This window comes from Glycine soja, chromosome 8 (genome assembly GCF_004193775.1).
Source record: "Glycine soja cultivar W05 chromosome 8, ASM419377v2, whole genome shotgun sequence".
NCBI lineage: Eukaryota > Viridiplantae > Streptophyta > Magnoliopsida > Fabales > Fabaceae > Glycine > Glycine soja.
The window spans coordinates 19106802-19120935 of NC_041009.1; the positions used below are offsets into that span (position 1 = coordinate 19106802).

A 14134-nucleotide genomic window follows, 5' to 3' on the forward strand; every position below is an offset into this window, starting at 1 on the left:
CCAGTTTATCCACACCACATACTGGATGGTGTGGTGTATAATCTTCATTTAATTCCTCCACTTAATATTCATAATTCCAAGCTATAACAATGACTTCGTTGAAGATCGAATTCCATCCCAAGGAAAAGTTGAAAGGAACAATAAAATATTTTGTACTACATATCAAAAGGTTATATATGAAAGCCAAATTACCATATTAGATCCTACGATTACAAGCATAGAAGATTGAGGAAGACATGGTACATTAGTGTCCTGAAGTAACTTTCTTTAAATTTTTTGCCAAATAAAAGCTGGTTGAATTGAATTGACTTGAAAGAAAAATACGTATTTAAATGTCATATAACAATGTGAATTATAATATTATAAGTCTTTACATGCATCACTTAAGAAGAAGAAGAAGAAAAAGATTGGAAATGAGTTCGAGGCCCATTTTTTACATTTGAATTGTGTGTATTGTTAAATTAAATATAGAGTGAATGAAAGGTACATAATTATTATTATTTCATCTCATTTCAAGTTTAAAATAGAAAATATAGGTTAATCCCCCCTCTGTTCCAAACAAACACACAATTTCCTCAAATTGAGATTCAATCTCATATCTTTGAATTGAGAGTCTTAAAAGACCTTTTTCTTCAGTAAGAACAGGATAACGCATTAGTTCAAGACAAGAAAAATTAAAAATCTTTAGGTTCGAGTGCTTATAAAAATAGTATATATATATACTTACATATACATGATCTCAAAGATACAAATGAGAGCTTAAACTTACAACTTGTGAGATATGAAACTCTGTACTGATTCACTCAACTAGACCCGAGGTTAACATCTTATATAGACTTTATTAATAAATAAATTAAGACATTTAATATTATCATAGTTTATGAAGGTGTAATTTTATATTAAATTTAATTTTATTTTATTTATTAGATTTGTGTTTAACTTTTCAATTAGATAACAATTAGAATAAAAAAAATTAGATAAATTGGTATTATTAAGTATTACTACAATTAAATGTAAAGAAATGTATTTTCTAACAATCTATTTTGAACATACTTGCTATTATTGACTTAAATTTATTAGACATCACACAAAATTGTAGATATTACTTCTTAATTAATGAATTCAGCAAAAAAAAAAAAACTTCATAATTAACCAGTCTCATTTATAACTCTTTTTTTTAAAAAAAAAAAAAAAAAGAGTCTCGTTTATAATCTGTAATAGCAGTCAAAAAAATATTGTAATAGTTAACAATTTTTAACCAATAGATTGTGTATTAGAAGAAAGGTATATTAAAGCATGTATTGTATTTTCCATTAGATTTTTAAAAATAAGGTATATTAAAGCATGTATTGTAATAGTTAACAATAAACTGTGCCATTAAAATAATGGCATGGAGATTGGAGAAATCAAAAATATACTTAGTAATTATAAATTAACCTAGAAAATAGAAAGAAAGAAAAAAAAAACAATAGCTTTGGTACGTTTTATTGCAAACTAACAACGCAAATGCCCAGACCATGTGCCTGAATCTAATGTGAGAAAACGACTTGCCATTGGTTATATATGATAGTGCTGACAAATTTGCATTGCTTCACGATAAGATCGATACACAGTATTTGGAAAGATACTCAATAATTCTCTCCAAAGCAAGTACAGTCCAAGCTGAATACTGAGTACTGGAGATTCCAACCTACTTGTAAGCATTTTGGTATTTTTAATAAATGCCATAAAAATTAAAATTAAAGAAACTTGTTAAACAAATTGAAAATATTAAATATTAAATAAAAAATAAAGTATTTAATATATAAAAAAAAACATTTTTTTAACTGATTTTCAAATGCTTTAAAAGTGTTTATTCTTAAAAAAATAACTAATTAAATTAGTTTCTAAAGCAATTAAATAAATAGTTAATAAATAAGATAAATGATTTAGTTTAGCATTAATAAAGATGGGATAATGCGACCCTATAACTAAAAGGGAAAGGGTTCTTTTGTTTTGACTAGGAGCTGGAAGTGGAACCATTTCTATCTGCATGTTGGAATGGCGACCACACAAATAAAACTATCAGTAGATTCCCACCCACTCGTGTTTTTTCTGCTCATTGCCTCCCTTGTTTAATTGTTGCTTTCATACTATCATTGGTCATTGTCCTCATAAAGCCATTAAAAAGTCTGTTAATGTAGTGTTTGCTTTTATCTCTAAGATAGAGAGTTATCAATGAAGATTAAATAAATATCACTGTAGCTTTTGTCACTTAGTTTGGAATATAAGTGTTGCTTGATGTCATGGTGGAATGTATTAAATTAAGTTGATTTTGTTTCCAAATCCAAATTTGTCCGATTAATGTATGTCTTTAAAACATAAATTGTTATAGATCATGTGAGTAAATTTAATTTTACAAAATTTAGTCAAAACAGTCTCTGACTAGAGTCTCATGTCAAGCTAAAAAAGAACTTGGGCCAAGGAAAAAAAACAACGAAAACAATAAAATAGGTTAACATCTTTGTTTTTCCTAGCTTCTTAAAGGAAATTGTACCTGTTTTAATGTTCGTAGTTGGATGTAACTTGTAAGCGAAGTGTTGTTCAATTAGAAAGACAACTGAAAGTCTGATACTAAAAGGATCCTTTATGCTATATGTGATTATATGTTCATTAGACTTATTTTTCAAATTTATAGACCTTTACCTTTGGATAATATTTTGCAATTAAATTTACAATTTTAATTGTTATAATTAGTATACCTTCACTTCAAAGTTCAAAGGACTTCTGTTATATCAACATTGAAAATTCGAAAATATGTTAGGCCTGAAAATTTACAAGGAATAAGAGTCCATATTACCAAACGTCGTTTACATTCAAATCTTGTTTCTTAAAACAAGATTTGATCTTTACAACTTGATAAATGAAGTTTTAAAGGAATATTTACTTCAATGAATTGACTTAAACTCAAAGGATTAATGATTAATGTGGTTGTGTAAGATTTTATTGTATTCACATTACTGAGAATAATTTATCCAGTGAGAGAATTTTTTATTCTTATATGTGCAAAATTTTTTTAGATCAATAATAATCACACACTATAAGTGAGATTAATTTTTGACTCAGTTAATTGAGGACATTCGTGATTTTTAACCTAAGAAAAAAATAAATTAACTTGGTAGGAGGAAAAAATCATTAGCGTCATTTTTATAATATATATATATATATATATATATATATATATATAATAGGATTTCTTCTTTTATCACCGAAAAAAGTTGAGGTTTTTGCTGGCCTCAATCTTTATATATTATCATGTAATTATAGTGAATATTATGGAAGTACCATGATGTGGCACATTGAGTAAATCACAAAATTTTAGTGTCTTGATCTTCATTGATTTTATTTTATTCTTCTTTTTCAAATCCATGATATAATTAAAGCTTATAGGTGGTAAAACAAGTTATCCAACTCAATACAATTAAGATCTACGCGGGTCATATGTTATAATGGATCGGGTCAAAAAGGTTCAAATTTAATTTGAGCCTAAAAAATAAAATTTAACTTCGTAAAAAATCTATTTTTGTGGGCTTTTAATGGATTTTATGTGGCTTAACCTTTATTAAGTCATAATTGGATCCAACTAAGAAACCTATATATTTAAACTAAAAGATTTAAGTTCGGTTCCTACATTCAGACATATTTGGGTTTATCCAATTAACTGAGTCCATTTTGTTAACTCTCTTAAAAACTAATTCTTTTAATTTCTAAAGTTCATTTAATGAATCTTACAACAAATACATTTTCAATGCATGAATCTAAAGATTGAATTACTAATCAAGGACAAACTTATTTGCTAATTATGACGCATCATATCGGTTGTCTTGTTTTTCATTGTGGCTTATTTTTCTACATTTATTATTTGCTTCTCTGCATGTTTCTCTAGTTTTGAAAAATCTATCATCTTTTTCATCGGTGTATTTTCTTCGGTTTAAAAAAGTCAATACAGAGGTGAAGTGTATTAGCTTACAAAACTTTACGAAGACATACTTATGCTATAAAAAGTATGAAATAAAACATTTAGTAAGGACTATGGAATCGTTTTCGATCTGTACCTGAATTCAAATGTGGAATTTGAAGGTGGTCAAACATGTAGGCGAATCAATGAGTTCACATACCAAAACGAATGCAAAATATATAAGACAAATTGGTCAAAGCCCCTTTGAAGGGCATAAACCATAGTACACATCATTCCCAAAATCTTCAAAAGAGAATGGGGCCCACACAAAATGAGAACACACCATGTGAAATGTGAAATTGATGAAATTAACTTTTGGTTAATGAATTGATGAAATTAACACTAATAAAATAATGTTTCTTGAGCTCCTAATAGGAGTAAACAATATAAAAGTGTAACGTTACTTAAATATAAGCATTTTATAGAACCATATACCTTAATGAAAAGCAAACAAAAAGTGTAGTATAACCTCCCTACTTTTCCCATTGGGTTTTGAGCTTTAAAAATTTTATTTAGATCTTGGATAATGTTAATTATGTTTTCTTAGACCGCCTTTAAAATAATGTTTTCTTAGACCGATACGGGAAGTTAATATATTTGCAAATAGAGTTAATTAAAAGAATGAGGAGTCCTAATTACTATTCAATTATTCATTGGCAACGGTCTCCTAGCTACGTTTCTAAATGCATGGCATCTTAATTAATGAGCCGAAGAATAGAAGTGAGGGATTATTAAGGGGGGGAAAAGAGGGTTAATCAGTTTTTCTAATCAATAAATTGTGAAAAAAGTAGTTAATATTATTAATACTCTTCACCTTATCAATCAGTATTTTCTTAATCAAATGTTATCAGAACCTTAAAAATATAGATAGAGTATTTGTAAAATGATAGCTAAAACTGATTTGGATCGTGCATGTACGACATAAAATGACTTATATCTACTTCTCTTCCTTAGTTGACTACTAAGTGTAGCTCATTTGCACTTTCAAATTAGTCAAAGGAAGTTACGGCTTGTGGGCAATCTGAAATAAGATCTCAACGACATTTTTGAATGGTATAATAATTATACTTATGGTTCTTTATATTCATTTAAAATTTTAATTTTTTTATTTTATTATTTTACCATCCGTCCTTTTTAAGTTATTTATTTAGACTTGATAACAAGATGAGTTTTGTCTTCTTCTTTTTTCCCCTCCATTGAAGTATGTTTAATACTTCAATACATTTTTAAGATAATAAATTTGAATATAAGATCGTGTACAAATTACTCCAACTTCCACCATTACTCTTTTTCTAACTTTCTTAGTTTGTTGCATCAAAAAGCTTATAATTTAAAAAACAAATGTAAAGAAAATTGTTTATATTTTAATCTATCAAATTTTCCAGTATCTATCTATATCAAATTTGTCTATGGTCTTGAAGAAGATATCAACTAATTGAGTATGACTATATGATCGAGAAGGGATATAAGTTGCATAAATAATGTCTTTCAGTATGTTTCACCCACTCATAAAATATTATGCTCTTTGCTATTTGGCTATTTGCAATGCTGCTTTGATTATGAAAATAAAATTGTATGACTTTTGATTATAGCGTATGTATCAACTGGATAAAATCTCTTTCAACCACTTTTAATTCACATGTTTTTATCATTTATTGATATTGAACTTTTTTTATGATTGTGATATCATCTGTCTACTGGTTTTTTAATCTTCAAAGAAAAAGGAGAATCTCCTAAAAATACACACCAACTTGCGAGAAAATTCTGAATTAAATGGAAACTAGCCTATTTTAGATTGAATCAATCATCCATAGAGTTGTAGCCTGCAGGTCACATTCACGACACAACAAAATCAATAAAGAAAAATGCATAAAAAATCAATAAAGAAAATATTTTAATCGCAACATGAGACGTTGAATTGCAAGCTTTACAAAACTAAAAGCCCTTTTGTGTTTATTCTTAAGTTAAGAATTGAGTTGCTTAGAAGGTTGTTTAGAAAGTGTTTGGTAGGCTCAAAAGACCTAGCTTCCAAGTAGTATCAAGAAGAGATTAGTTTTAATAAAGATGTAACAAAAAAGTTTGTTAATGTACTAAACTAAACAATATTGGCCTATATTGAATGGCATAGTACTATGCTATTTGAGTGCAGAGTATTAATTATTGATCATGAAGTTTACGTGAGAAACTTCTGAGTAAGAATCTGTGGATCAAGTTATGAACATCAAAAGTTGCAGTCTAAACTTTTGATTCAGTTGACAGTAGTTTCGATCAAGTGAAACAGATGCAAGATATATAATATTATATTGAAGTGTTTTATTAGAAAGAGTTATATATATATATATATTATGTTAGAGATCATTTTATAGTTACATTTTAAGGACTTAAGATTGAGACAATTGGTTAAATAATCTTTGTGCTAACTAATTCATGTGTTCCATGCTTATTTTATAAAATAATTTTTCAAATAGCGTTGTGAAAGTGTTGAAACAAGATTTTGTTACTCAAGATCTTTAATTATTTTAGAATGTTAATAAGTAAATGCATTTGAAAATCAAGTTTTATGCCTAATACGTGAGCATTGATGAAGGGGAGAAGGGAATATTCAAAATAAAAAGAAAGAAGAGGAAAATCAAATCAAATCAATTTTTTTAAATACTCTTTTTACAAAACAAAGTTAAACTTTAAAGAGTTTAAAATATTAATATATTCTACTTATTATTTATTGAAAGCAAAAGATAACTTATAATTAAGGATATTTTATAAAAAAGTTAATGTAAAAAAGTTTTAAATTAATTATCACCATATGTAAAATTTATTTAGATCAGTCATTTTTATGTATTATGAGTATCATTAATCTTCGACCTAATAAATTAAAAAATGGTTTTTAACTTGGGAAAAAAATAATTTCTTAAAAATATATGAAATTTTTAAATCTTTTATTTAATTCTTATAGAAATACTAAATAACTATTTTGTATTGTTTGATAAGTACTAGCACTAAAAAAATTTCTAAATTAAAATGGTGTGGGCAGAGTGAAAGGAGAAGTCACATTATAGAATTCCGAACTCTGATCTTTGGGCTTCTGTCTTCTGACGCCCTAATTAATTTAATTCCTCTGTCAAATAAATTAAAATCTATAACTATGAGCCTGCTTTCGTGGATGTGTTCCCAGAAGTATCTTTGACCCACCAAGGAATATATTCATGCCTTCCTTGTCATCTATTGTTCTTAAATATAAGAATGAAAAATAAAATCACGCATTAATTTTAAAAAATTGTTGATTATATTTAATTATATTGTTTTTAAATAAAATGTTATTTATTGAAATTTGATATCAATGATAAGAAAAAAAATATTAAAACTGGCATATTAATTAAATAAAAAGTATTTTAAAAATAATTATATTAAATAAGATGAAATTAATTAAATTTTTTATATTTAAAATTAAAAAAAAATGATGTTTTTTTTATATTCAAGACCAAAAGAATTATTTGTTTATGAAGATGAATATTACCGATGAATATTACTGACACTCTCTAACATATTTTTCTGTAAATATTTTTTATTAATTAAAATGTATTAAAATCTATAAAATTAGAGAGAAAGTCATTCAAAATGATGTGGGATTTGTAATATTTTGTCACTTTTAATAATATATTAACAATGAAAAAAATGTGTTAGACTATCTGTTCTTGACATTTCACAAAGTAATAACATGATGATTTTTTAAACTAATTTATGTACCTTAAAAAATAATTAATTTAGTTAATCATATTAATTTTATTGACTATTTGTAACATCATTTTAAAATAAAATTTTCATATATTTTTATTCACTTAATTATTTTTTATTAATACTTGTAGAGAGAAATTTTAAGTAGAGATATCTAGGAAAAATAATTAATATATTTAAAAATTAGAAAATAATCTTATAAAAATAGATAAATAAAATTATGAAAAAAGGTTTTATGAGTAGGGAAAAAGGACATAATTGGTATATTAGTACTCATAAGTATTTTTGGGTGACAATATTATTGATATAAAATATTTATTAACTTTGATGAGAATTAATTTTTGTCTAATAATTTGGTTTATTACTTTTTTGAGACTCTTTTTTTTAATTATATTTTTTTATCAATAAAACTTAAATATAAGATTTTACTTAAAAGGAAAAAGTCAATTACCACTTAAACCAAAGATTTATTGGTATGATAAATATTTAATTGGTACATTAGTAATTAAAAGTATTATAGAAGTGTATAATTTATTATTGTTTGATAGTTTATTCTCATGCATAATTTTTTTAAAATACCAATTTAAAATATATTTAATATTCTAAATTACATTAACTAATTTTTTCCTCTTGATTAATTAGTTAATTGAATGTTGAAGAGAGTGTGTTTTTTAATGTATACATAAAAAGTTGGAATTCTTAAAATAATAAATTTATTGGTTATGCACTTATGGTATATAAAGTAATTTTATATTATTATTTAATCACAAATTATTATTTAAATTAATTTAAAATATTTATTTTTAAATTTAATAAAATTATTATATATAATAAATTATAATTAAATGGTTTTGTATAAAATTTTACATTGATGTATATTTTTTTCTCGTACAAGGTAATATTTTCTATCCAATCAAAAGTATCCGAACAATTGTTAGCTCCGCCTCGAGTAATTCAATTGAAACCACGTTGTCTTTATTGTATTTTTCTTTTAAAAGTTGTTACTAATATAAGGTATTCGGAGCCGAGATTATCGGAATAATTAGTTAGCTACTATGTCCGCATCTACGGCTTTACTTCACTGATATTTTTCAGCAAAAATATATTAAGTAAATTAAATAATAAAACAAAAATAATTATATTTAATAATATTATTTTTTAAAAAATAAAAATAAAAAAATTATAAAATTTAATTTAATAAATAAGTAATTTTAAAATCAATTAAAAAATTATATAATATAATATTTATATTTTATAATATTTTAAATTAAAAAAAATAAAAAAGAAATAGAAAATTTCAAGTAATGTATATTGAGAATTAAATTACAAAGTAGGGTAGATTGAGAAAAAAAAGTGTATTTACGAAAAAAAATCCTTAGCTGTCACCATTGTGGTCACCCTGACCTTTGTTGTCATCATCACCACCACACCTACATCGAGATATGAGAGGAGGGATAATAGTGACGTTAACGTGACAAGGAAAATAGTGATGACAATGATGATTACAACAATAATAATATGTATTAATGATAATTAAAATATTTTATGATGTAGTTTGTTTGATGAATTTTTTTTTAGATTTAAATAATATATTAGATTTTAATTTTAATTTTTATATATTTTAATTTTGACCATCTATTATTTTAATCATTATCTAATAAATTTTATTGGTTATTTTCATATTTTCAAGTAAGAAAATGTTCTTGTAAGAATCATATATATATATATATATATATATATATATATATATATGCACGCGCACGAGACATGGTTACGCTATCTTATGTAAGAATAATCGATAATAATTATTGGGTTAAAATTAAAAATAATAAACAAATGACATTAGATTATTTAAAATTTTAAATTAAAATTTAATATATCATCAAATCTTTAAAATTTAATTGAAATATAATTATCTTACACAAACAAAATTATCTTTCTAGAAAAGACAGAGTTTAATGTTATGTATTAAGGTATAATATTTTGATATTATTGTTTAGTTATAATTTATTATTAATATGATTTTTAAAATAATTATATAAAAAAAAGAATATATGTGACTTCTATATTTAATTTCTAAAAAAAACTTACAACCCATGACTACAATGATGGACTCCTGTAAAAATAGACGAGGTGTGTACCAAAAAAAATAAAATTCATAAAAGATTATTTAAATGCGAATTGAATTTGTAGCAGGAGGGGCCATTGTGATAGATAGATACAGCATCTCCGTTACTGCAGAGGAACCCAACTTGAACACTTTCTTGAGCAAGCAAACACCTGCTCTTGCTGCATCAACATTCATTCATTCATTCATAATCTCACTCTCTCATTCACAATCACAACTCACCACTCATAACTACTACTTCCAAGCCAAGCTGCAAGATTCAACTTTTTCCCCTTCCACTTCTGCATGAACTACTTTCCAACTTAGACAGTCAGAGATCTAATGGAGTACGAGAGGATAGAGAAAGTTCAGGTTTGGCATTTAGCCGCACTGCTGCCATCTCTTCCATTCAACCTCATAGTTGTTGTTTTTTTCATCAAAATTAAATCTTTATTTTGTTTCTTAAACTGGGTTGGTGGAAAAATGGTCCATATGATTCAAAGGTTTCTGTTCTTGGAGTTCCGATTACACTTGGTCACTCCCCCTTCTGTTTTTTATTTTTTGTGGGCTTGGTTTCATTGATTCCCTCCAAGTGAATTTTTAACATGGTTTCAAAAATCATGCTTTTGCTTTTCTACTTTTGTAATGAATGGAAGGATGGGGCTTGCCATTATTATTTGTTGGGTGGGTGGGTGAGGAAGAGAGGGGGAAAAAGGCTGAAAATTGAAAGAAAAAAAAAAGAAGGGTAGAATTGATTTGCGCTTGTTTTTCTCCTGAGTAAATAAAGGGTGTGGGTTGAAACGGTGGGGTGGGCCTTTTGGTGGAAAAGAAGAAAGTGGTCATTTATTGGGTATAATTGTTTATGAAGTGTGCTGCGATATGGATTCAGTTAGAAATTTGCTAATTGAGTTCTTCTAGAATTTTGTTGATGAGGAAAAGTATGCCATTTTTTCTGCAGGCTGGAATAATTTCCCCCAGTAAACTGAGGATGAAGTTATTAGGACCTCTCCATCATAGGAAGAAAGATGGATCCAACAGTAACTCATCCAGAACCTCCCCTTCAAGGATTGAGGATGCTGAATTTGTGAATAGCTTACTTGGCTCAAAAAATGACAACCTTGATGATGAAGGTCTGCAATTTCAATTGCAATTTAACAATTTTTGTATGTACATTTTTTAATATGTTAGTCAGTATTTATTAATTTTTCTATTGAATATAAAGCTTCATATATTGACTAATTGGAAACTTGTTCTTCTCAGTTACATCTCCAAGCTTGGATGTTCTGTCATTAAAGCCGTCGAGTGATGCTGTGCTGGACCGGAGACAAAATGGCCAGATTTCCTATGAAGCAAAGGAGACAATGGCTAAGGAAAACAGCAACACGGGGCGTGTGAAGATGCAGCATTTTCAGAAGGTTGACACGGGAAATTCAAGCGCAATTCATGCGGTGAGAGCAATAGAAGATGAAAATCTTGATTATGACAGCAATGCTAGCTCGTCCAGTTTTGAGTTTGATAAAGGGGAGAGACCAGGGAACAATCCTGCCACTAGATCCCTATTCAGACCTATTCCTTCTAAGTGGAACGATGCCGAGAAATGGATAATGAATAGGCAAAACATACAGGCTAATCACTCGAAAAAGAATACTACACATAACCAAGCAAATCGCATGCCAACAAATATGGGCAGGGTTGCACCAGAGTCTGGTAATTATGATCATAAACTCCCAATAGGCAAGGCCACAGAAACAAAGCGAGTCGATATCTGTCAGACTACATCACATATGGGATTTGAGAAATTCTCTTTTGTTCCTTCCGATGCTCATTCGGTTTCAGGTCAAGCACACGGAAGAAATCCAGTTGTGGAGTCTCTTCCCCAAAGCAAAGATCTAAAGGATGTCAATGAATTGGGTTTATCTTGCTCAAGAAGTACAGATGATCAGTCAGGTATGTTATTCGACCCCCAGTATTGATGATATAGGTTTTCTTATATCCTCTTTTTGGAAGATTAAAAAGTATACAAATCATTTGCATAATTATTATTCGTGCTAATTTAAGGCAACCTCATTGGATAACTGGAGAATGAGAATATGAGCCAATTATGGCTAGCTGAAAGTTTATATATACACACCTGTTTATCTGGGCGCTGGAGTGTGGATGTGTTTATTATTTTGCCCTAGGTCAGACACCACCCGTGTCCCCCAACTCATTGGGTCAGTGTGGCTGCCACTGATCTAAGGGAATTTTTATTCATATGGATGTGTTTCCCATGCTCTAGAGTATATACAAAGATTAATTTCCATAGAAAATATATTGCCTAATTTAGTAGATGGATGATCTGAGATTTTGAGTGAAACCACTGAAACATAAAAAGTGCAATTTGAATTTCCTGGTGCATGTTCTTATTATAAGCCGGATTCTTTCTGTAGGTGACATACTCAGAGTGTAGACAGTAAGATTAACTTGTTTTTCATGATACAGTGATGCCTGGGATAAGATCTGTTGCCATGAGAGACATGGGAACTGAAATGACCCCTGTGCCAAGTCAAGAACCTTCGCGGACTGCTACACCTGTTGGGTCTGCGACACCACTACGAAGCCCTGTTTCCTCAATGCCGTCGACTCCCAGGAGAGGTGCACCTGCTCCGACACCTTTGGACAACACGACCAATGAGGATTCCCAGTTTCCAGTTGAAAATGGCAAAAGGCATTTGTCTGAAGAAGAAATGAAGATCAAGACAAGGAGAGAGATTGCAGCCCTTGGGGTGCAGCTTGGTAAGATGAATATTGCTGCTTGGGCAAGCAAAGATGAACAGGAAAAGAACAAATCTTCTCCCCGGGACGTGAGTGTGCAAGAACAGGAGAGAATTGAATTTGAAAAACGTGCGGCTCTGTGGGAGGAAGCTGAGAAATCTAAACATACTGCAAGGTTTTATTTTTACTCACATCTCTATAAGACTAATGTAAATCATGTTTTATGAAAAATAATAATCGAACCGTGTAATTTGTTCATCCTTTCTAATGTGATTATAATTTATGACATTTTGCAGATTTAAGCGAGAGGAAATCAAAATTCAAGCATGGGAAAGTCAGCAAAAGGCAAAATTAGAAGCAGAAATGGGAAGAATTGAGGTAGTTATTTGTTCACATACCTATATTCATTGGAAACAAAGTTACTGCATGCTTAAAAGTTGAAACCTAAATATAGTTTGAAGAGATTACAATTTACAGAGGATTTTAAACCAAGTATATGGAGAGGGAAGGAGAGAGAGAGGCATGATAAATTTTGTTATGATTATTACTTATAACTACTTGAATATAGTGCATGAAATGCTTGATCATTATCTAATTGCAATCTGGCCTTAGAAATACTTTAGCTAAAGTCTTTACTAATATTTTACCTTTGATTGAAACTAAATGCATTTTAGGCCAAAGTTGAGCAAATGAGAGCCCAGACACATGCAAAAATGGTAAAAAAGATTGCTATGGCGAGGCAAAGATTGGAAGAAAAATGTGCAGCAGCTGAAGCTAGAAAAAATCGAGAAGCAGAAAGAACTGCGGCTCAAACAGAATACATTCGCCAAACAGGACGATTGCCCTCTTCCAATTACATTTGTTGTGGTTGGCTGTGATATATACCTTAAACACTGCTTTTAGAAGAAAATGCACCTTACTACAAGATTGCTAATCTTTCTTACCGTGGATGATATGGGTCATCAAAACTTGGCATATCATCTTATACGATACTTGAAACCTTGTAATTTTCAAACACCTGAGTGCTACATTAAATTGATTGCTGAGTGATGTTTACAAGTCACAAAACTGTATTTTTTTTTCAAAAAAATAGAGAGAGAAATGTTTGTTGTCATGTACCTGGCCTTTTTTATTTTACTCTAATGTAAATTTTCATGTGATCTTGCTTTCAGTTTATCATATTTTTTTTATACAAATTCTATTCCTTTATTAACAAGTTGCAAACTTGTATGAAAATCTCAACAAGATCCGGAGTTTGGTATCTCTCACACCATATACTTTGAATATTGGTGCTATAAGACACTTAACACTCATTTATTGACATGCTTTCTAGAGGATTAAATTTGACTATTAAAGCATTGTAAAGAAAATAAGCTCTTTTTAGCACCTAATAAATGATTCAGTGACTTTATTGAGTTCCATTACAAAAAATTTATTTTACCGAAGCTACACTTGGACCAGAAAAAGTTTGTTGGCTCTTTTTCTGTGATGTTCAAAAGCATGTTTTGAACCCTTTTGTGAGCTTTATTACAAAATGCAACCAA

The 14134-nt window shown here is 28.6% G+C and overlaps 1 protein-coding gene across 1 annotated transcript; it reads left to right on the forward strand.

Annotated features, from left to right (window-relative positions):
* Nucleotides 1–9927: 9927 nt before the first annotated feature.
* LOC114422591 (SAFB-like transcription modulator) lies at nt 9928–13766 on the forward strand. Its single transcript, XM_028389033.1, has 6 exons — nt 9928–10208; nt 10795–10966; nt 11097–11783; nt 12318–12765; nt 12887–12968; nt 13265–13766. The coding sequence occupies exons 1-6, from the start codon at nt 10179–10181 to the stop codon at nt 13466–13468; spliced, it is 1623 nt and encodes a 540-aa protein (XP_028244834.1). The 5' UTR covers nt 9928–10178; the 3' UTR covers nt 13469–13766.
* The last annotated feature ends 368 nt before the right edge of the window (nt 13767–14134 follow it).